This window comes from Peromyscus eremicus, chromosome 9, assembly GCF_949786415.1.
Source record: "Peromyscus eremicus chromosome 9, PerEre_H2_v1, whole genome shotgun sequence".
Lineage (NCBI taxonomy): Eukaryota > Metazoa > Chordata > Mammalia > Rodentia > Cricetidae > Peromyscus > Peromyscus eremicus.
Window position 1 is genome coordinate 60,916,341 of NC_081425.1, and position 25,339 is coordinate 60,941,679.

The 25,339-nt window shown below is 39.6% G+C and overlaps 1 protein-coding gene across 1 annotated transcript in view; it reads right to left on the reverse strand.

The window, feature by feature from the left end:
• Sacs (sacsin molecular chaperone) overlaps nucleotides 1-21,603 on the reverse strand; it is a 36,032-nt gene extending 14,429 nt beyond the window's left edge. Inside the window, exons 1-6 of the mRNA XM_059273528.1 lie at nucleotides 21,516-21,603; nucleotides 17,819-17,904; nucleotides 14,674-14,785; nucleotides 10,031-10,177; nucleotides 6,953-8,450; nucleotides 6,044-6,135 (exon numbers count right to left, since the gene is read on the reverse strand). Of these exons, the coding sequence (XP_059129511.1) occupies nucleotides 6,044-6,135; nucleotides 6,953-8,450; nucleotides 10,031-10,177; nucleotides 14,674-14,689 (1,753 nt within the window). The 5' untranslated portion in view covers nucleotides 14,690-14,785; nucleotides 17,819-17,904; nucleotides 21,516-21,603. The remainder of the gene's footprint in view (nucleotides 1-6,043; nucleotides 6,136-6,952; nucleotides 8,451-10,030; nucleotides 10,178-14,673; nucleotides 14,786-17,818; nucleotides 17,905-21,515) is intronic.
• Nucleotides 21,604-25,339: the final 3,736 nt, after the last annotated feature.

Below are 25,339 nucleotides of genomic sequence, written 5' to 3' on the forward strand. Positions count from 1 at the left end.
AGTGCTTACAGACTAGAATTAACTATAACTGAATATCCAAGTTATAAGTAAAGCAAAGACATAATGTTAAAGATATAAAAATGTTGAAAATTCAAATTCAGAATACCCAGAAAGCAAAATCTTAAATATGTACCATGTATGTTCTATGCAAATTGCCATATCACATGCATTCTATAGATAATCCTGCCTAATATCCTAGCATAAAATTTGGCAATTTACAAAACATACTTACCTTTAGGAAAAATACTTGATATGAATGTATAAATAAAATGTCAAGACACACACACCTCACAGATAGCATGCAACTAATGCGTCAGTCATGCTCAACTGGAAAAACAATAGAAGTAAAGGAGAGAGAAAATGTAGACAGGCACAACTCTAAGTGCATTAGCTAATTCAAGCGGAAGTCCCAAGTTCCAGCTACTCTGTAATAAGACAGTTAGCTGTTAACCCTGAAGAATAAATGTTCACACAGTAATCTCCATGCCCTCCACTAGAAGGCCTCTACAACACTGCTACTAGGATGAGCAAAACAATTTGTGGGCATTTTAATAAATGACTTCCGGGCTTTGTGGCTTTCATAATTATCAGCAATGTCAAACACATCTAACTATGCTTCTAAAAAACTGTTCCTAGGGACAGCAAACTATTACCAGGTACATTCAGCTTTAGCTTAGGAAGAATTCTTGTGCATAAGTTTGGTCTGCCATAGATGAGTCCATCTCTTAGATACCAGAAACAGTATCGATAGAACCGGTCTCTACTCAGAGACTGTACTATTTTTGTTTCCATTTATTCACATGTCTGTTCCTTGCTGATCTGAATAAATGCAACATGGTCAGAAAGCAGAAGTATCAATGAATGTAAAAAGTCTCTTAACAGTGATGATTTAGTTCCAAATGCTTTATGTAAACTCCTCCAGAGGTGCACTCTACTGGACAATACTAACTCAAGGCACTGGGTACATGGCAGTTCTTTTTGCTTTTCGGGTACACAGTGGCAATGGCAGCTTTGATAGCTGGTGAGTTCTAATAATGCACCACTGTAAGGAAGATTCAAGTCCTTGTAAGCACAGATGAACAGCAGATTTCCAATTAAATGATACAATCTATATCAGTCACATCTTTAAAAGAAAAAAAAAAAAGAATGAAGAAAAAGACCCGTGTGGGGAGTTGGGGGAAATAAAGGAAATAAAGGAAAACATAGCCTAGTGCCTGCCAGTCAGGACTCCACCAGCACCCAAGTCTAGATGTGGTGCTATAGGGCTCTGGGCCTTTCAGAAGCATCTTATTCTAGCTCTAATGGTGCACTGGTTCCCAGAACGTCTGCATTGATACTCTGCCACTGACATCTTGCCTTTGGCCTTTGGTTGTTTTTCTTGTAATACTGAGCACTGACTACAAGGTCTCAGACAAGCTAGGCAAAACCCAATTCTCTTTTTATTTTACTTTTCATAGATTCTCACTAAGTTGCCCCAGGCTGGCCTTGAACCCACTTTGTAGTTCAGGTTGGCCTTGAACTTATAATCTTCTTGCCTTTGCCTCAGGAGCAGCTGGTATTACAGGACTCTATTATCAGGCCTGGCTTGGACTTGAAAAGGAGATGCAGCAACAGAGATTCAGTAACCAAAATGGGACAGTCCCCAGGGCAGGCATTAATAGGGTAGCTACATATATCGAGATTTCGCTGCCTCTTCCACTATACTTTCGCAATACAAAGGCTATTGATAGAGCATTAGATACCTTTAATATAAAGTGAAGCCAAACTTAATATTTATGAAAATTGTCACTCTAATAACAATTTAGTGTCTAAACTAATTATATATATATGTATATGTATATATATGATTATATATGTGTGTATATATATATCCTGCTTCAAAGGATATGTATAAAAACAATTTCTATAAATCAAATCTTACATCCTTTAAATTTCCAAGTAAAACATAAACTTGGGAAAATAATACAAAAATAATAATAAGGATATTTATTAAAGCAAAACAAAAAGAGTGGGCAGTCAATAAAATGACACACCCAGCACTGTAAGATCATCTAACTGTCCCTAATGAAAGCAGACCAGCCACTTTCGTGCTCCTTGTAGCTAGACAGGGGCTTCCTACTCCCACCAGTCTGCACACTGGGCTACAACTCAAACAGTTCCCAGAATGGACCCCCTCCTTCATTTCTCCTCTGAGCATTTGTGTGTATAACAGAAGTGCATTCATGCCACACTCTCCCATTTAAGCAGTGAAAATACAAATTTCACGTGTGTCTTTCATTTGAGACTAAATATTTATGAAATGAAGGTTTTCAAGTCATTTAAACATGTTTTTATCAATGTTTGCAATAACAAAGGCCTATATTAGTAGTTTCCTCTCTCCTTTAAGTTATTTCCAGCAGAAAAAAGAATGGTTGACATAATTTCTAGCTATTTAGGTTAAAAACAAAACAAAACAACAACACAGGATTCAACAAACCAACAAATGACAATAAATCAATCAAGTTTCAAATGAACACAACATTCAGTCAGTGATCCTACCTGAGTATCCCCAGAGAAGCTGCTGTGCTAGAATATAATTAAATCCATTCTTAGAAAGGCCAAAATGTTCAATATTTCACAAGCTCACTACAGAAGTTACTCTACATCTTAAGGCAATGCTGTCTGCAGAACTTCCACATAGCATTGTGCAAAGGAAACAGCAAAAACAAAGCTCTAAACAGTATACGCATTTAGAATTAAAGATCTATTCAGATGCAAATTAACCCTAAGCTTTCTAAGAACCAAGACTTGGTTCAGAAAGTAGTGAAGAAGGAGAGTGCATGTGCTTATAAGCACAAAACACACTGCGTTCACAGCTAGCTGCAAGCTAACCATGGGCTTTTCACAAGCTATCATCGAACAGTCAAAGGGCCTAGAGAAGAACTGAGAAAGGGAGAAACAGAATGTTTATAAGTCCTTTAATATCTATACAAAGTAAATTTATACTTAATTCTCGGTTTAGGAAAAGGAAAGGGGTGAATTTATCAAACAAATTCTACTGCTTGCTTATGATAACCACCAATAATCACAAAGTCCTAAGAATTGCTCCTGTGTACAACTAACCCTTCTATGCCTAAGGCAAGTCATTTATTCCATCAAGTACATCACTGCACCTTTGTGGAACGTTTGTGCATTGGGGTACCTTGGACTCAATTTCAAGGCTAAGACAGGGACTGTAAGTCTCATCAAAATAATTACCTCATTAGCAGCATTTGTCAGTAAGGCAATACTAAGTGTTAGATTGCTAGAAATAAACACCTAGACATGTCTTCAGACTTTGTTTGTATCTAATGAGGAAGGCAGATTAGATAAACGATTACAAGTAACTATACAAATGCAGGTGTGTGGTGCTGTGTTGTTCAGTGTTATTGAAGCACGCATAGACTGCATGAAACAAGAGATGAATGGGGGGAAAATCAAATGCCTGTACCTAATGGAGAAAAATAAATGTTCTTTAAATATGAAAATGATCAGAAAAAACAAAACCAATGAAGGATATGGGTAACAGCAATCACTGATTTAGCATTCCTATGTACCAGGCATCTTTATAATGCCCAAAATAAAATAGAACCAGGTAATAAAGAAGCCTCATGGACAATGCCAAAGATTGGTTTTTATTTAATTAGAAAAACAAGAAGCCTTTAAAAGATTTTTGATAGAAGGTGGAAAGACAATGTTTTAGAAAAGTAAGTTCTCATAATGCTGTATACCTAGGGAAGTAAGAAAGGCTGCGAGAGATACCAAGGTTCTGCCTGCATTTCAGGGAGAGATGCAGTGGCCTGGATACAGGTGAAGGCAGGCTTAGAACATTCTTCCTAGCACACGGTCCTTTTCCCCAACAAGTAATTATGGGTGTGGTAGGCCCAAACATCTCCACAAGTCTTCTGTCAAATATAGCTGTCTGTATGCCAGAGGCTAGCAATTAAAAGTTCAACATTTTCTGAAGATTTGTGTATTGTACATACAAGGTCATCATCTTTTCAATAAATAGTGTATATAGTGATAAAGTTGTGTCAGAGTCATCATTGAAAACATGCTGCCCCTGAGACATGAAGGCTTAGTCTTTGCCCTGTGTGTGCCACACAGAATTCAAAACACCCTCCCTGATTTGTCACCCAAGTCAGCAGGCCCAGTCCATTCTCAGCAGTACCACTGCATGAATGGCAGTGTTGATTCACATCCACATCCTATGCAGTTGTGGTTTTTTTCATCTATTAACTAATTTCATTTGGCACAATGCTTGGTATACACAGGAAACTGAAACATTTAAGAACAACTTTTGAGTCACTAATTGTAACAGAGCATGTAAACTCATCTCATAAAAAGTATCTTGAAAATTAAGAAACATGTAAATAGGATCCTAGTTCTACTCCATTGGGAATTTGTCTACTCAATTACTTTTTTGCTAGTTTTTTTTTTTTTCATCTAAAACCCATTTACTGGCAGACTTTTCTAACTATTCACTTCTCACCTAATTTCTGATAATCATCCATTTACTCACGTAATTTAAACCTCAAATAATCTAATTCGCAAATAAAAATGAAAAAGAACAAAACTGGACCTGTGGCTCCAACTCTGCATTCCAAGTTATCTAAATAAAGCCTTTCATTTCCTTGAGCGTTTCGAGGGGAGATAAAGACAGAGGCTCTGCTACCTAAGGGTTGTGGAGAGCAAACAACAGGAGATACTCATCATAGATGATGCCTCTTACCTAGGGAAGGGAGAAGGAACTAAGACAAGGCCTTGGACTTGAAGCCCACTACCAAACCCACCATGATATCATCCAAAGCCAGACAGAGCTCCAAGACCACTCCCCCATGCTACTACCCACAGACCTCTCCAGGGCCTGCAGAATCACATACTGTGTGGCTCAAGGGATGCCTCCAGGACTCCTCTCCCATACTTGGGCAAAGACTCCATCCACTAGGAAGCATTCTAGGAAGGCTAGGCCAGAACTTCACTCTGGAGTTCAGTGCTGGGTCTGCAATAATAAGACTCAGCCCCAGGCAGAAAACAGATGTCTCAGAGAGCCTTCCAAACACTGGGCAGAGATCTGTACAACAGGAGGACAGACTAACATTCTAGCATGCTCCACTGCCAGCCTTATAGCAGGACTTCTTCCCAGCTATCTTTTATTTATCTATTAATATCTAGCTCATGAGTATCTCCCAAGCTTTCTCTGTGGTTACCAGATGCTGGGAGAGTGGGGGATGGAATGTGTGGGATAGATAGAGGTTGGTCAATTAGTACTGTTACAGGTCAGATTAAGAAGTTCTGGGTACTACTGCATAGTAGGGTAACTAAAGATAATAATAATATATTGTATGCTTCAAAAAACTAGAAGATTCTCCATCAAGAAATGGATAGAGGGGTTAGGGATTTAGCTCAGTGGTAGAGTGCTTGCCTAGCAAGTCCAAGGCCCTGGGTCCTGGGTTCGGTCCTCAGCTCCAGGAAGGGGGGTAGGGGGGCAGGGAGAAATGGATAGAAGGGAGGGAAGGAATCCATGTTAAAATAGCTCAAAAGCAGTTCTTTTCAAATGCCCACCACCAGAGCCACAGCATGAGGTTCTCGATGACACTAGAATGTCTCCTAACACATCTTTTTTTTTTTTTTTAATTTTGGTTTTTCGGAGACAGGGTTTCTCTGTGTAGCTTTGCACCTTTCCTGGAACTCACTCTGTAGCCCAGGCTGGCCTCGAACTCACAGAGATCTGCCTGCCTCTGCCTCCAAGTGCTGGGATTAAAGGCGTGCACCACCACTGCCGCCGGAGATTTTTTTTTTTTTTTTTTGAGCTGAGGATGGAACACAGGGCCTCAAGCGCTCTACCACTGAGCTAAATCCCCAACCCTCCTGACACATATTCAACTGAACAATTCTCCTAGGTTGAGTCATATGAACTCAGGTTATATGTCTAAAATGGACGTTTTTAGAAGAAATCTTATAGAAACCATTTATAGTTTTATAAAGAGGGTTGTTTAAGAAAAGCACTCAATGGCTAAAATACCTCGGGTCTGGGCAGCTTCTTTTAAAGCAGCTAGAAGGTGAGGCTTCAAGTTCTCCAAAATAAGTCTTGCTTCAAGACCTGGGAAAAGGGACCTAGAACGTGAGAGGTGCACAGCAGTTACAATTCTAACAATCCTAAGGTTAAAAGAGTCCACCATATAATTTCAAGTCAGTAAAACATGCTATTTCATTTTACATGAATTACAGTATACACATCCAACTATAACATTATCTAGGTTTTGCTTTAAAATATGAGGGTATCATACACCATGTCAATTTAAAAACAGTCTAAATACCTAACAATAAAATAAATTTTATTCCATAAAATGTCAATATCTAGCCTCAGCTATAAAAACTTAGTTGCTAAAGCCAAGTAGGATGGTGCACATCTGAAAGCCCAGCATCTGGGAGTCGGAAGCAAGAAAACTGCTTTCCAGGCTTGTCTGGGCTACACAACCACACCCTGTCTAAGAAATACAGAGAAACAGTTATTGCATATATTATTCTAATTAAAATGTCATCAAAATAACTCTACTAACTCATCTTACCTCTATTAGTAACATACAGTAATTGTTTTCAGTTTTGTGACTGAGAAAGAGCTACTAGAATAATTGTTTTTTAGACAAGCTATTACTATGTTGTCTTGGGACTCCCAGGCTCAAGTGGTCCTCCTCAGGCTCCCAAACAGCTGGGACTACAGACACCCAGCTTTTATGTAATCTTTTAATTGACAAATGCCAGAATGCCTTTTCCTTTTACAATATAACATTTATCTTTTAACATCTCATGAAAAGCCCTCCTAACCACACAATCCACAGATACCTGATGGACCTGGCAGTCAAGGACTCTGTGGATGGGACAACCCCCCCACTCCCTCGATCAACCAGTGTCTGAGCCCCACTGTATCTACCTTGGGAACTCTTCTGAGGTGATGTAAACAACATCTTGATCAGAGACAGACGAGGAGAAGGGGACAAAAGCCCCACTTTGTAAAGGCAGCAGCTCGAGCCCAAGCAGCTCACTGTAGGCTTGATCAGAAAGCACGAATTCTAGAAGATGAAGCTTCTCTTCAGCACTGCCCAGGTGTGCACACTTCCTCAGAACCTGCCGCACCCACGCGGGTGTCACCTTCCTCACAGGAGTCGCACTGGAGGTAGCAGAGGCTGCACTGAGCTGAAGAGCAGCAGCCAGGTTCCCTGGTACCTTGGCAATCTGCTTCCCTGAGCTCTGGAGGTAGTGGAGCACAGATTGTGTGTATTCTAAACTTTCATCAAGTTCTGAGAAGTACGCCTGCTCCAGCTTTACCCACTCACCACTAATGGAGTAAATCACCGCATGCTGCAACAGTTCACTAAACAGAGGCCCCAACACCGGCTGCCAGTGTGCCTTGACTTTGCCGGCCTCAGGCCAAAGTTTGTAGACGGCATCAACCGACAAGGGGAAATCAGAACTCTTTTCTGTCTCCAGGCGTTTTATTGCATCTAGGATCAGAGTAGCATAAGCTTTGGGAACAACATTCACAATAAGGAATTCATTCCACAAGGCTGCAGGGTCTCTCCATTGGTCCAGCTCTCTCCATTTTATGCTCCTGCGGTTGTCAGTCAGGCCAAAGAAGCCACTGATATGGACTGGAAGCCCTGTTCTGCTTTCCTCACCAGGAGGCAAAGGAAGAAAACAAAATGCTTTTCCTGAGAAATCAGATATTGCTCCATTTTCTTCATCATCCCTGCCCGATAAAGACATCGCTAGTCCAATGATTGGCACAAATTTCAATTCATCAGCCAAAGAATCCAGCTTACTACTCATGCCTCGCCCACCCACACTGTTACACACCAACCAAGACGTCTTCTGGGCATCCTTTGTACTCTCATCCTCTAGAACTATGTTTATATGATATGTTACACAGGTGACACTGTTGCTCGGGATCTTTTTACAATAGTTGCTTATGGCTGTTCCCAGAATCTTGATCGAATTTGGCCGTTCGTGTTTCAGGGCCTTATTCTCACTAGCAGTCACCCTAAATACCAGTTTTTCTGTCCCATCAGCCTCTCGGACATGTAAAGATACAGCCTGCACACTCTTCAGGAAGAGCAGCACTGTGTCTGCATCTGCCCTGAAAGAGTCAAACAACTCCAGAACCTTCTGCTTAGTGTAGAGATTGCTGCTAAGCTGAGAAGGCTGTAAGCGAAGAGGGAAACGGAAAAATGTCCCTGGAAAGCTGCCATTTGTAAAGGTTTCCTTGGTGCTTCCAAAAACGCCAATGAAGGGGGCAAACTGATCTGGAAGCTCATTTATTTCTTTGCTGTCCTCTTTGAGATTCCAACATTGGCCTGATTCATGGGGGCCAAAAAGTGTTTGATGAGGATCTAGCATTCCTATCTGGTCACCACTAAAGATACAAGGAACATCTGTAAAAATAAAAACCAAGGCATAACCAACTCAGAAATCCAATGAACAATTATAATTATAGCCATAATAAAATGATAACTATCATCAAAATATTACATAAGAAATAGTATGATACATAAAATTCTTCAAAAACAAGTTACTTAATACTTTTGAAAGTGAGGCATAATGGTTTCTGGTTTGAGCCAATCTAGTAAGAGCCAAAAACTTCCATGATTTTTGTGAAAATCTGTGCTGTATCTTTAAATACTCATCAAGTGGAAGGTATAAACACTATTTAGATATTTATACTCAGTGCTTACTGCCACATAAGCCCAGTTAGAAAGAAAAGAGTTGCAATTTATGTTCAAAATTAAAGAGTCTACTACTGACTAGACAATGCAGCTTGCTCCACTGCCACATAGCTCAGCAAGCACAGACCCCACAGTGAGTGAGAAATGAACTTGCCTGGGGAAGGACTCACAAGGTATACAGCTACAGTTCTTAAAATCCACACCCTATCACATGGCCTCTAGACTGATGTCAACTGCTTCTTCTGTTCCTCAACTAAAGACTAAACTATAACTAAAGTGATATTTCAACAGTGTCAGATTTATTATTCTGAAAGAAACTTTTATCCACGATACTACTTAAAGGACTTCCCATGGGTAATTCTGATGTGTTTTGTCTCCCATGCAGACTTTAGCCCCTAATCTTCACGCTCAATGTAACTCCAGTAAAGTCTGTCACCTCTTTAATATCTGTGGTTGTCAAATGCAAGTTCAATTGTGACTATCACCAACTCCTAAATTCTTATGTATCTTAAGTAGCAAATGTTATATCCATTAAATCCATCAACAGTGCAATCTAGGATCTGTTTGTCGCTAGTCCCTTTACACGGTGCCACATACCTATACTGAAATCAGATCAGAGAGACTCTTGATAGTGTAAAAGCATGACCTATGGTTTTCTCAAGTCTTCAGATTGCTAAAGAGCCTTCCAGCAAATGGTCCCCATCAATGTGCTCACTGACAACTAGGGGACAAAATGGCACTGAGGTGCACACACAGGACAATTGACTGCTCTAAATTCCTGCATGATAGTCTACACTTGTGCAATCCTCAACTGTGCTTCAACATTTATAAACCATCACTTGGAGCTCTGAAGATGAACTTCCAAAAGGTGAATACATAAATACAACATTAAGATTTGTGTAGCGGGGGGCTGGAGAGATGGCTCAGAGGTTAAGAGCACTGACTGCTCTTCCAAAGGTCTTGAGTTCAATTCCCAGCAACCACATGGTGGCTCACAACCATCTGTAATGAGATCTGGTGCCCTCTTCTGGCCTTCAGTCATATATGCTGTATATGTAATAAATAAATCTTTAAAAAAAAAAAAAAAAAAAAAAAAAAAAGATTTGTGTAGGGGGCTGGGGAATAAAAAAATAAAAAAATAAAAAAAGATTTATGTGCAACATCTACATTTTAGTATATAACAATATAATTTTAATATGCAGTAAATTAATGTAATACAGTAGATTTACTAAAATTTATCTATAGTTTAACTGAGTTTACTCCCCACTTGCCCACAGCCAATACTGCACCTGTTATATGGTAGACAGAATTAAACCCAATTCCAAATCTTCCAACCTTCAAAGGATCATCTTTTTTCCTGCTTCTTGCTATTTCTTGAATGCCATGCCAATCCTCTGGGGTGAAAACCGCATTGTTGTACACATAGAGAGCTGACCCTAGGTATTGAAATGCACAGGCAGATACTCAGCAAGAAGTATGGTCAGCTCTGTTTTAAGAGCTTCATCCATACCAAAACAAAAAACAAAACAAAAAAAACACAACAAAATAAATAACAACAAAAACTTATTTGATGAGAAAATAGAGACAAGTGAGTACAGTGACTAAATTTTGCATTATTATTCCAATGGTTTTCACAATAAAAACAAAAACAAACTTGGTAAAAGCTAACAACCAGAGAAATATATTGTTTGTCAAAAATCCTGAAAGAAGAAATTAAGAGAATTACAGAACTTAAATACCAAAAAATGCAGATCAAACAAGGATATCATCACAGGGTACCACACTCTGTTTAAACTCTTCTAAACAGCATATTTAAATTATTCTTTGTAGAGGGAATTTCTTGACAATGTGTGCAGGGTACATCAGATTGAGAATTGTTATGTGCTGTTTGAGCTCCCCAAGAAGCTGGCTCTGGGATCAGTGCTGCCCCCTTCCATTTTAGCCCCAACAATGCTTCTGTCAGGGCCTCTTGTGAGGATGGTCTGAGGCCCCCCTAACTCTCTGACAGGGTGGGATAAGAACAGCAAAACAGAGTAAAAACGCTGTGTCCTGGAGAAGAGCTGGAAGGCAAATGTTTCTAACCAATGCTACTACTGTTTATCCCTTATATAAAAAAGGTTTGAAGTGGGAAAGAGAAGCCAGTTCCACTGTGAAAAGCTCATCCATGGAGAGAGCGTTCAGTGGGGAATTCCAGTCTGACTGTCTCAACTTCCCTAGTCATTTTCTGTTGGATGTTGTGTCCAGTTTGATGATGTCAGCTCCAGCAGTTGCTATTTGTTCTTTTACTTGGACACCCATGCTGAGGGGAGACTCTGCTCTGCCTGGGACTCTCTGTTGGGAACTCCAGCTGGCTGCCCTAAAGAAGCTTCCTCAGTGGATTTCTGCTGGATGTTTTCAGTAAGCGACCTGGTGTTTTGCTGTCTGTCTGTCTGTCTGTCTGTCTATCTATCTATTGTCACTTATTCTTTTACTTTTTTATATACACTGAAAAAATTCATCCATTTAAAATTGAAATAGATAATTGAAACATTATCTATGGCAAGCATAGATAATGTTCTAAGACATATAGAACAATGTACTAAGGAAACCTACAACCAAAAGAGATTTTGTCACTGTATTTTTCATAAAGTAGAAATTAATCCCTTACTAATGTTAATAATCATCTTATAAATATTTGGGTTGTATGTTTTTTATTTTGCTTTACTTGATTTCTATTCATGGTACTGATGGTGTAATTTAACAAGTCATGAATGTGGTAAATATTTAAATAAATTATTTGGAATTATAATGCTATCTCCAAAGTGGTTTATTTAACAATATATTGTATGTACAATTCTGAGTAAATACTTCGTCACTCTCTTTTGAGCCCTGTTTTCAGAAATCCTAACATTCTCTAAATAGAGGCAACTATATCAACTCATTATTCTTTAAATATGATCAATGTTTTCCTTTGAAAAGTTGCTTAGGAATAATACAGACACAATTAAGCACAGACTCTATATATGTACCCTTGGACCTGTGAAACCTCCATGCTAACGAACTATATGGAGATTCCCAGTACCCAAAGAACATCTCCTTATGCTTTTTTAAAAATGGGATGTTGGCCTGGTCTTTTTTTTTTTTTTCTTAATTAGTGCAACTGCTATCTTTATAGTAGTCAAAGTCAGAACATGAAATTGGTCAAGGCTGAAAAGGCTATTCTGAAAAGGACAAGCAAACAGCTGTGAAAAAGTACTCAGGAGTCAAGGGAGTCTAGTGTCACCAGATTCACTGTTACCAATTACAGCCACAGGCTCAGCGTCTTCATCTATCCTGAGATAAGAGCTTTATCTCCCCACAGAGGAGTGCTAAGGATCCACTGTGGTATTAATAAAGGCTCACCACAGCACACACCATAGAGAAGAGCCCTTAAATTATTAGCTATTTCTATTATGATACAGTAAGTCTTCAATATAATATCAATCTTTATGTTATATCATATGTATATGCAAAAATAGCAGTGTGACTTGTTATTATCTAACAGCTAACCACAGCTCATTTAAAATGGCATATGCTAAATACTGTATGGTTCTGCCTGCTCCCTCTTCACTAAAATACCAGATATAGAAGGAAAGATCACAGAGCAGGCCCAGGATGACCTTCTTGCCAGAATCTAGAAATAACTATGTAACTTTAAGATCTATAGAAGGGAATTAAGAAGTTCTCAGTTACCAGTACTCCCTCCTAGAATCAACAGGAAAGATAAGAGCTCCTCAGCTGGGGTGGGACTTCCTGACCACCTCCTCCCCTCTCTATCCTGGAACACCATCAGGTTGAGCTTGCGCATGAAGTCATGGCTGTTGTCAGTTCATATATGAATGCCTGTTGTGTCCAAAAGCACTGTTTTACAGTCTCTGGTTCTTACAATCTTTCTACCTCCATAGGAGGCGCGGCTTTAGAAAAGCACTGGAGGAACCAGACTTGTTAAAACAAACGGGCCATTTTCTTCAAAGGAAGATGATGACTGACGCCTGGTCACCTGGAAAGCTGGACTGGATGCTGTTCTATGGAGCTAGTCTTCTGGAGTCCCCCAGATCCTGAGCACTGTTCAGGCCCTTATCCTGAGCTTAGTCTCTCAGTGAGTAGAACTCATCCTTAAAAACGAGGTTCCATGTACTCTGCGTCCTCCACCAACAGAGTCTATCCTTATGCTTATTACAAATGCTTCCTCCTTAGGCCCTTGGCCTGAGCTCTATCAGTCAACAGACCTTTCTTATTCTACAGGTCATAGGTGCTTTGCTACTTTGCTAGGAGTTTCTATGTAGCTATATCTAAAGCTTTGTTGTGATCATTGTCACATGGAAACTTTTTTCCCAAAGTTTTACTGTTTAAGAGAAATAAAGCCTAAAGTCAGACTCTGGAAGTTCTGACCCATTGCTTAGGAAGGGGGTGGATCGTTTCCCTCCCAGCCATGACACTTACAGGGTCCCCAACTCCACCTACTCTGAGATGACCCCTGAGCCATGGAAGGAAGGGGTGTGACTGTTTAAATCTTTTGGTAGCAGTTGTGGTGGTGGGATGTAGAAATAGTAAGTGAAGCTCTAAGCTCTGACTGACCTGGAACTCACTATACAGATCAGGCTGGCCTTGAACTCAACAGAAATCCACCTGCTTCTACCTCTTGAGTGTTGGGACTAAAAGTGTGCATCATTACACCCAGCTATTTCAATATTTTTTAATTAAGATGGGAAGCAAAAACACTTAAAACACGTGGCAGAATTTTGAAGCAAAATGCCTCTAGGATCTCTACATTCTCACTGGCACAGTACCCCAGGATAGTGAAAATAGAATGCCCCTGGCATATGCATAACCACCATCACATCTAGGACCCTGTTCTCTCCTCAGAATAACTACAAGAAAAACTGCCCTTTCTGTCACTAGTTTGTGGGCAGGGTGGATATGGAGATCATGCCCAGTGTGCCACTGCCTGTGGACTGTGCAATGGAGAAGGCTGTGTAGGACCAGGACTTGGCCTACAGTCCCCTGAATGCAAATCGAACACCAATCTAGGAGGCTACATTAAATAATAAAATTAGAACCGAGAAACTCCAAGTTAATCCTCTCACCACTGAATGTACTAGCCTCTAGAGGACTGCACTAGTCAGCAAGATGGCAGGACTCAGAACCAGGGTGCAAGTCTCCTGATATTATATCATACACATCTCCTTTTACAGATGAAAAGAAAGTACCACAGTCAAGTCTGAAATCTGATCAGAATGACTGTAGCCATTACAATAAATGCTAAATATTCAATTAACAACAATGATGATTACCTCAACAAAACATCATACTGACTTAAACTTCTCTAAAATATATCTAAGAAAATGAGTTAAGACTTCTTAACGCATTAAGTATTCACAATCATCCATCAATTTCAGAGCTGAGCTGAGTAAGTTATGTACATGTTTTTCTACATGTCAGGGTGCAAGCAAGCTAGCAAGTCTACAGGTGATGTTCTCTTAGACTTGCCCTCTCGTCCCCTTCTTTCCTCCTCCTATTAAGTCTGTGTCCCGACCCACAGCAGAAGGGCAGCCCTGAAGTAGAAAGCAACATATGAAGCACAGCTTCTTACAACTTCTTTCCAAATGCCGAAGAAACGGTATTTATTTAGAAGCAGTGTCCTTTATCTTAATCATAATATGAAGTACAGGCTGACTGAGAAGAATGGAAGGCTATGTGAGTACACTGTTAGCCACTTTATTTGTTTGTTTGTTTGTTTATTCTCTAAAGACACCAACTGGCAGAAACATGTTCTACCAAAAGTAGAAAAAAAAAGACACCTGAATTAAACATGCCAAGAAGTATAAAGGATAATTATACTGTTCATCAAATAAAGTATTGTAAATCATTAAAAATCACCATTAGTACAAAAAATAATCCAAATTATTCTTACCCTGATATTGTGCCATATCCTTTGACCAAAGAGTCTCTGTTCCATATTGTGTTTCATCATATAAAAATTTAACCTCTGTGGCCCCAGCATCTTCTGCATTCTGAATTAATTCCTAACCATGAAATACACCAAAAAAAAAAAACCCATTAATACAGTAATCTACTGTCCAACTTTGTATTTACCTACAATATCTAAACTGTAAGTATGTTAAAGTAAAGAAACCTCACTGTCTCCATGAGGAAAGTTAAGCTCTGTAAGATTCCTATTGAAAGTAGTTCCTACATACACAGGAGTTGGGAAGTCTGTCCTAGCAATTCACACCTGCAAGTCAGCTCTGAAGTTGCTACTATCATTTAGCCTCTAAGTACAAATCCTGGAAGTACGGACAAATCTACACAAAGCCTTGTTCAAAGGAAAGTACTCTAGTTCAAAGATCTATACAGATTATTCTGAGATATCTTATGCTTGGACAGCTTCTAAAACTAGACTACTAGTTCTCATTTGTTTACCAAACTTAAATGCTCCTAGAATAAAGGATATCTGATGGTATTAGTCTGCATGTACCCAATAGGCAATATTCTTGACAGCCTGACATGCCTGAGACAGAAAGCATCTAAGTGAGGAAAAGTATTCATAAAGGGAGTAATACTGATCATTTGTTGGATTGTAGGTGAGTTGGTGGGTGCCCAGACACTTGTGATATAGAAAGGAAAGTGTAAGTAAGCATTTCAGTTCTAACCACCCCAAATACCTCTAAATACCTAACAGACCATTCTGGTCAACTAGAAGGGAGCTACAGCTGAAATAAGATTCAAGTCCTAGAGAAGCAGCCACAATCAGCAAAAGTTGAATGGAACTCTGGAGAGCCACCCCCAGCTTATTTTTCACAGCCTGAATACAGTAGGGAGGAATCATCAGATGATAAGTTCTTGAAAAGATTCCTACTTAAAAAACAAAGCAAACTGAGGGCTACTGCTTTAAATAACTGTATGGGTAGTTAAAAAAACACACACATACACAAATCACTCTGTATTATCAAACTCATCAATGTCTGACTTTGGGGAAAAGAACTTTTTCATCTTCCTGGAACCTTGGAATCACTAAATTGAAGAGCACTTAAGCTGATACTAAAGCAATGCCAACAGGACAGCCTCTAGAAGAGTACAAGTGTGAAACAAGTTGGGGAAGAAGACAGACTTAAAAAAGCTAAGCTGGGATTGGGCTGACCAGGTTCATCAAGTACAGCCAAAGGCCTGGTGGGTGGGTGCTTCGGTGTAGCTCAGGGGTACAGTGCTTGTCTAGCACATGGAATACCCTGGGTATGAACCTCAGAAACAAAAAATGGGAGGGCTAGAATGTTTAGACCAGCAGTCATACATCTAACCCTGAATACAAACACCTGAACATCCTCTAACTACCCACACATCCATTAGCAGCTATGGCTCTTATTTACACCGCTGCCCATTTCTCATAGGTGTTTTAATGACTGAGGCCTCATTCCTTCTCTGTTTAGTCCAAGAGAGTCTTTAAAAATGAGCAAGCTGTGGACAGTAAGGACTAAATGGTTGGCAGAATATGTCAACTTACAAAAAAATAAGAACACTTCAGAGATTAGAATTTGTTTTCATGATGTATGTGCATGGAAGCAGGGATTAAGAAAATTAAAAAACTAAACGTAAAACACTAAGTTCCAGTGTTTTACTACCAATTGTAGGTTGTACAATAAGTAAAGATATAAAAGAGCTCCCCTAAGGCTGTAACCCTTAGGGAATTACTTCCAAGTGAATTCTGGGATGTCCCTAAAATCTTGCCTTAGCAAACACCATAGAAGGTGGAGGTTGAACTGCAGGCAATTCTGAAGAATCCCTACAAAGTCTAGCACTGAAATATCCAAGGAATAGATACGCTATTGAACTGGCTACAATACAAACATCACAAAAAGAGCCAAGGAGGCCAACCACAGGCCACCTGCCACGAACGTTCCTGGAAGCTCAGACTCATTCCTAGCAAGGGTCCTACTCACTCACTTCTGACCCAACTCCTGTAACCACAACTGAATCCTTACTCTGAATTCATGTGGGCCATTCAGTCTTCCTCAGCCACATGACAACTCCACAATCATACCCTTCATTTCTCTAGCAATCAATATAAAAAACAGGTTTCAAATTAGCCTTCTATGAACCATCCTGGTAGTCACACTGAAGCTGCTCCAGTGTCCCTGATGATAGCACAACCTTTATTCTATCTGTGCCTATCTGAGCATGACTACATGGACTAATAGACTTTAAAACTTTGCTAAGCTGGAAGAGAAATAAGGGCTAAGACATTGAAGAGAATAACAAGGAAGATGCATAATAATTCATCTACGTACATTAAGGAGGTGTCTTATTAAACACCAAACCTAATTTTCACAAAATCTTCTTTCATCGCCTTTTTGTGGATATTTAATTTTTGTTTTATTAATGAGTATATTCAAACTTAAAGAACATATCACAAGGTAGTCCATAACTCTAGCACTAAGACTGATGTAAAAGTCTTAAACTGACATGGTAGTTTAAGATTTATCTCACTTGGTCAGAGAATGCTGCATTTGCTTAGTAAAGCCAGGTCCAGACACAGAAAACCTCTAAAAAAGGTACAGTATGTTTAAAAATGTGCTTTGATGATAAAAAAAAGGGAAAAATGGGCATAGACAATCAAAAAAATGAGTTTGAGGTCAGCCTGAACTACACAGAGTGTTCCACTCCATCCTGTTGAAATATATTTGAGTGTGTAAAATATAAATAAACAAGTAATTGTCCTATTAAAGTAGACTCTCTCATAAAAACAAACTTCTAAATCTAAACCTCTAACATGGACTTGTGTTAGGCTGCTGAAGTACTGGTTGCTTGGTTGGTTGATGGCTGGTACAGGACAGCAGGGCTCAGTACTCTACAGAAGCATTCCTAGAGGATACTGTGTCTAGAGAGAGCATACAGTAGCTTAGTGTAGTCCTCTACCCCCACCTTCCTCCCTTCATGCCAACTGTCTTCTCAAATCTATTCTACTCAGCTATGCACTGTGGCCGTGGAGGCACAGTGATCAAATCTAGATCAAATGTAAACACTCAGTTATTTGTCCCGAAAATAAACCACAGATAACCTACCTTAAGGATCTGTCCTCCTTCTGGATACCTTCTTAAAATATCCTTGAGAAAATCAACAAGCGGAGGAGTTGTTTGACCAAATCGACCTAAAATGCAGAATATATTTTAAAAAGTTTAGAAAAACAAGATCTCCTGACTTAGCACCTGTTTGTGATTTGGATTCTGCCACATGATTTCATGTATGGCACTACAGAATCCTAGGACCAAAATCTACCGCGTTAAGCAACTCAATAGAAAATAAAGCCAATTAAGTGTTATCAAATCTCAAGATTTTTAACTAAATGACACATTAGGTTCCAAAGGATTTTTCCAAGATATTCTATCGCAAAAGGTTAATTCAACAGCAAGCAAGCAACACGATGGTGGGATAAAGGTGCCACCAATAGCTGTTCATTGCTCCCCTGCTGAAAAACAAGCCAGAAGTAATGACACTTATTGCCACATTCTCATTCCTCTCAAACTCAACTGGTAATCTGCCGGGTGGTGGAGGTACACACTTTTAATACTTAGGAGGCAGAAGCAGGTGGATCTCTACGAGTTGGAGTCCAGCCTGATCTACAGAGTGAAATCCAGGAAAGTCAGAGCTGTTATACAGAGAAACCCTGTTTCAAAAAAAAAAAAAAAAAAAGAAAAGAAAAGAAAAAAGAAAAAAGAAAAAAAAGGAGCAGGAGGAAGAGAAGAGGAGGAGGAGAAGGAAGAGGAGAAGAAGAAGAAGAAGAAGAAGAAGAAGAAGAAGAAGAAGAAGAAGAAGAAGAAGAAGAAGAAGAAGAAGAAGCGGAGGAAGAGAAGGAGGAAGAGGAGGAGGAAGAGGAGGAGGAGGAGAAGGAGGAGGAGGAGGAGGAGGAGGAGGAGGAGGAGGAGAAGGAAGAGGAGGAAAGCTGTCCAAATTGCTCTATACCAACTAACCAGGCTACTTCAGATAGGTAGGAGGAAGGTGTAAAGAGAAAGATGGAGGAAAAAAAATTCCTTAAGAACAAGCAATTTTTAAAATCTACATAAAAATAAAAAGTAATAAATGAAAAGTACTTACACAGAGAAACCATCACCATAGGCTGGACATAGAGTATTCCATAATTCAGACTTTAGAATATTTGCACTTGTTAGTGAGATATCTTAAGGATGGGACCCAAGACCCAAAATGAAATCCATGTATTTTTAATACATACCTTATGCCCATAGCCTTAGGGTAATTCTATATAAAATTTCTAGTGTGCCCGTGTTTTTACTATAAATTGTCATATGAAGTGAAGTATTGAATTTTTCATTAATGCCATGTGCTACGCTGAGATGTGCAGTGGCTGACATGGCAGTTTAAAATTTATTTCACTCGGTCAGAGAATGCTGCAGGTGCTTAGCAAAGCCAGGTCCAGACACAGAATGATGGGAACCATAAGCCTAAGCCACCCTTGACACACACGCTGCCATATTTAGATTTCTCTCCTCTTTTCTTAGATCTAGGCCTTGCTTAAGTCTCCATAGTAGCAGAACCTCTTCCCACAGATACCAGAACCTCTTCTCAGATATCAGGTGAACAAGCTGCAGTTAGGCAATTAGGCAGTTAGACAAGAGTAGATAGATAACCCTCAGAGCAACATTCCCTGCTGGCCGAACAGCCCATAATTAAGTCCCTTCCTGCTTGCAACCCCCAGTACTAAGTCCCTTCCTGCTCGCAACCCCCTTTGCCTACTTATATATGCCTTGAGAGAAAAATAAAATTTTGGAGCTTGATCAGACGTCCTGTCTTGCTCTCATTCTTTGTGTCTCTTGTCCCTCTCATTTGCCAGCCCTCCCTTTAGGTCCCCGTTGAAGACCCCACTGGCAATAGAAAACCTCTAAAAAAAGTATAGTATGTTTAAAAATGTGCTTAAATGCTAAAAAAAGAAAAATTGGTACAGTCATAAAATATAGTTTAAAAATAATAAAGTCTCTAAAGAAAAAAATAAAGTAATATAAAAAAATCCATGCAAAAATGGAAAATACACAAGGTGTCTGGATCCTATATGGTGTTTTGTTGACTTTGAATTTTTTAAATGCTAATGTACAAAAAACAATAGCTGCTGAGAGACATTGGATTATAGAAACTGCTAAATAAACCAACCTATATATTTTAAGACTGTCTTCACTTCAGAATGGAATTTAAAAAATATACTGCTTTGAGGGAGAGGTTATGCCTCTTTTTCCACAGGAAACAAAAAGTTATGGCTCCCTTAAAAGTTAATAGAGATTAGATCTGATCAGGAGAGACCTCCTGAGGATCTTGGCTACAGACTTGAAGAAAAAAGCAAAAAAAGACTACAGGACAGGTGACATATATACTGACCCCTCTACTATGGGAACAGCTCTGAAACTGGATGAGACATGAAAAATCTTGTTGGCTACAGAGTCTTCATGACTTATTATCCATGCCATCCTTTCATATGGCATGAATAGAGGTTTGGTTATACAGTCCAAACAAACTTATAAAGTTAACATGTCTTACTATAAAGTTAATAGATGCCTTTTACCTGCTCAAACATAAAACAAAAAAAAATAATAATAATCTTTAACTGACTTGTGCACACTACACATTCCATACCTGTGTTAATACAGATATCTATGTCACCATTAAAAGTTGTTTTCAGAAAAAAAAAAAGACCAGACACCAGTAAAGACAAGTAGCCCAGGTAATCCAGTCTCTCAGAATGTTTCTGTTACAGTTTCCTCAAAATTCTGAAAACACATAAACTTCTAATGGTGACATAGAAATGCTGTAGGACATTTGTACACTGTGTGAAGATGTATTTTACTGTGATCGGTGTAATAAAAAGCTGAACAGCCAATAGCTAGGCAGGAGATACAGGTTGGATTTCTGGGGAGAAAAAAGAAGAGGAGATTCGAGGCACACAGGAGATTCACACACCCACTGAAACACAAGGTACAAGATGGAAGAGAGAACATAGATTAATATATATGGGTTAAATTAAGTTATAAGAATTAGTTAGGAACAAGCCTAAGCTTTGGTCAGAGCTTTCATAATCAATAAGTCGTCCCTGTGTTGTTCTTGTGAGTTGGCAGCCCAAAGGAAAGTCCACTACAGAAGTACATACCAAAAGCTACAGTTACTGAATGCATGAACTTGTATTTTTGGTTGTGAGCCTAGCCTTTAATGGCTGAGCCATCTCTCCAGCCCTGAATGCATGAACTTGAAGGTCAGTATACACCCAGGAAACTATCAAACACCATTATCACTACCACACCTATCAATCAGCTCCAAAAGTTCTCCCAACTCCCTTTCGTTTTGACTTTATTCCTTTTGTGGAAAAGCATTTAAGATCTTCCTTATTAGCAATTTTATTTATTTGTTTGTTTGCTTATATATTTATTTTTAACTCAGGGTCTTGCTAGGTAGTCTAGGCTGGCCTCACACTCAAAAGATCCTCCTGCCTCAGCTCCCTATGTACTGAGATTCCAGGCATCCACCACCATGTTCCACTCTTCTTAGCCAGCTTTACATAGTACAGCACAAGCACTAGTCATCATAACTGGGATCCCCAGATCTCATTTGTTTTGCATAGCTGGAATTTATACTCTTAGACCAACACCTCTTCATTTCACCCTCCTCTGCTTGGCCACCATCCTCCTCTCCGTGTCTGCAATAAAATAAAATCTTCGATGGACTGAATTATGGCATATGCTTCTGGTAAAGTCAACATTATACCTCCTCCGCTCAAGCCTCTTGATTGAAGGTTCACAAAAACATGACAGGTTTCGGAAGTCAGATCTCCAATCTTGATCCAGTCTGGTAACTGAAAAAGAGAACAGAAAATGTGTAAGAAGCAATATACAACATCCAATACTGTCACTTCAAAACCTTACCTCAAATGATTTTCATTTTAAGTAACGCTTGTTAATCATTCTAACAAAGAAATAAGTTGCTCTGAAGGGAATGTTTGAAAAGACAGAACAAAATGCTAGTTAAAATATTTATGTAATAAATACATTATTTAAATTTAAGAGCTAGAATTTTTCTTTAAATAATTATAAATAAAAATACACCTATTTGTCCTCTACCATACAATTCTTCCCTCCCTCTCTTTTACAAGCTAGGCAAGTATTCTTCCACTGAATCTACACCTTCAACCCAAATCATCTCAAATTCAGTTTCAAATATGTATAAGATCCTTAACATAAGCAAAAACACCTTTTTGATCAATGCTATCAAAATGTATTTGGTGTGCAGCATAGGTCCAGGAAACTGCAATAGATCAAAGGACAAAACTGTGGCATATTAATATGTATGGCAATTTTCTTGGGATTAATCTATGCAGCATTCCCCTGAATTAGCAGCTTATTTTTAATTTTTTTCAGTGGTATCCCATAGACTCATGTTCCTAGGCATTCCCTTTGGAAAGCATTATTACAGATACCCCAATAGGAGGGGAGTAAGCTGTAAGCTCCCTGAAAAATGCCTCAGTGCTTGCCTCCCTGCTTCTCATAAAGGCAGGTATAAGATGAATTAATTCTATGACCCACAGAGTAGACTTCAAAACCAAATTAGCTTGCTTTCCATCTGGGTCCACTTTTCCATCTACCTATATGATCTACCTGCACTGACCTATTCAACAGTCCAAAGATCACAAACATGACTCCAAAGCTTACCTGGAGGACTGCTTTTCTAAGGTACACTCACTGACAGGGCCAACTGTTTCCGTGTACGAAAACTGGACCTGGGGAAAGGTGAGCTCACTAGCTTTCCCTCTAGCACCAACTCATCTTGATTTCACAGTTCAGCCAACAGTGTCGGCACCTACAGTCACTCGGGGGTGGGGGTGGGGGAGCATCTCTCTCCAAAGCTCCTCTGCAGTTACTTCGAGGTCCAAGCACATCATCTCCAGCCTCTCTACCCTAACTCGCATTTCTCCACTCCCTGCAGCAGCTGCTTCACGTCTCCTGGGACTTAATAACCATCTCCCATTTGATCTCCTTACTTTCTGTATGTAATCCTTCTTCTGCTCCTCTCTTTGGGGATACTGCTAATGGCCTTGGCTATAAAGCATGCTTACATCCTATACCTGCTGAACCTGGGAACTAGCCTGTGAAAACTAGTGCATGTCTTGCACAGGTGCTTAAAGAAACATAGGTGAGAATATTGACTGCCACTAGCAAAAAAAAAAAAAAAAAAAGTCCTTAGAAATAACCCAAATGCTATGATGTATTTATATAGCAAAACAACACATGTTAATGAATACTAAATAGCCAAGCTATATATAATTTAGATGTATATTAGTAATGAAATATTGAGTGAAAAAAGCTATCCAGTTCATTACATGAAGAATGATAAGCTACTTATAACAGGCATAACCAACAAAAGTAAATGGAATATTATTTGGGTAATATGTTTAGGTTACACATACATATGAAATACAAACATATACATATACTCACGCCTATAGAACTATTAAGACAACAACCGAGAGGCAACAGAATAGACACAGACATGAAGGAGAAAGACAGGCATACAGGCAGGGAAGAGCCACAAGGATGTCCATAACAGCATCCACGGGTGATCATTCCACTGGTGAATTAACCATCTAATTAATTACTAAAAGAAAGTAATACATAAACCAATGATCATTAGTCCAGTTTAGGATCATAAGGTGCACTGAAAGAAAAAAATGCCAGAGCAAAGGAAGAAAATCTTACTAAGAAGTTTCCAGGTTTTAAAGAGAATCAGTTGTAAGAAACTAAACACCAAATGTAAGTGCAAGTCCAGCCAGACAACCGAGGGTCCAACAATAGACAATCTGGTAGACTATAATGTGTGGCTATCACAGGCATCCTCCTAGAGAGCAATGGGGCAGAAGAGATGTCCTCAGCAGTACTATCTCTTACGGAGTGTGCCACGATCTGGGGGCTTGTACAGGCCCTCTCCCTTCTCTCCTGGATACTACAACAAAGCAAAGCAATGTCCCTATTCTCCCCCACATGCAATGTGCCCCTATTCAAAGTGCCCATCTCACTGTTTTTAAAATGATTATAAAATCATTAGAATCTTAGTCTTGCCAGCTTCATTCTCCCTTACAAACCTCAGAGACATGCATCTTCCATTACTAGCAAACAGTAACTCTATCCAAATTATTAAACACTATGATAATACAACTGTTCAGTAGATCACCCAATACCTCTTCCTTTTTTCCAGTGTCAAAGACATAGGGTGATGTTCAGGGATCACAAGCTGGGGTTTGGGGAACGGGGGACTGGAGAGGGACACGACACACTTGTGATGACTGAAAAGCTAAATCACCATCTACTATCTATTATCATCTGCTGCTCACCCAGAAATATTCACAATTTAGTAATGTCAATCTAAAAAGTTCTGAGCAGCATGGGACCGAAAGGTAAACTCCACCTGTGGAAAGAATGCCAACACACAATGCCTTTTCTGAGCATAAAGTGAGGCTGTAGTTATAGAAGTCACAGAACAGTGTCTGGAGGACAGCAGGGAGTAGAGGTCATAGAACAGGGGATACGAGCTCAGCTGGTCCACTCCTACAATACACCTTTTCCCAAATACAGAAAAGGAGAGGTGCTAAGCATCAGCCATGTCCTAGAACTCTACCTCCAACATGGACCTCTCATTCAGTTTCAGAGTGGCACCTGTGAGTTGACTTTCATTGTCTTTAGACTCACAACCCTGAGAACTGGCTAGACTTAAAAGTGGGAAAGCAGAAACTAATACATGAATTTTGCTCTAGTTGCATACACATGGCAGCAACACACAGGATCTGGGTCACTCATTTCTCTGTTATGTGCATTTTCCTAGCTGCTTCTATGTCTCACCATCAGCTGAACCACACATAAAAGCAAACCAACTGCCATACTTCCAGAATGAACTGCCTCTGTCATCTGCTAAGGAACCCTTGGTGTTCTCATCTGACTCCAGACTCGCAAACATGCTCTTTTGTCTTATTCTCCATCCACTGTCCATCCTTTAGGTCAGTGGTTCCCAACCTTCCTAATGCTGCAGCCCTTTAATACAGCTCCTCATAATGTTATTTTTGTTGCTGCTTTGTAACTAATTTTGCTACTGTTATGAACTGTAATGTAAACATCTGATATGCAGGATGGTCTTAGGCAACCCTGTGAAAGTGCCACAATTCTGTCCTTTACAAAGTATCCTGTATAGCCTTTCATTTCCTTATTTATAGTGTGTGTGTGTGTGTGTGTGTGTGTGTGTAAGAGGGGGGGAGATGGGGGCACACTCGTGGAAATCAGAGGACAACTTTGTAGAGACAGTTCTCTCCTTTCACCTTTACATGGGTTTCGAGGATTACATTCGGCTGTCAGACTTGCACAGCACCGAGCCATTTCACTGCCCCTGCCCCAAGCTTTCAATTTCACCTTCACAGCCATAGCCTAGAAACCCATGACCTCAAAGCAGATGGACAAAGATATCATTCACCCTCCTAACCACCCAACCCAAACAACGTGACCACTTCCAGCAATCACTCAAGCTCTGAGCTTTGCAAGGCACCTGCAAAC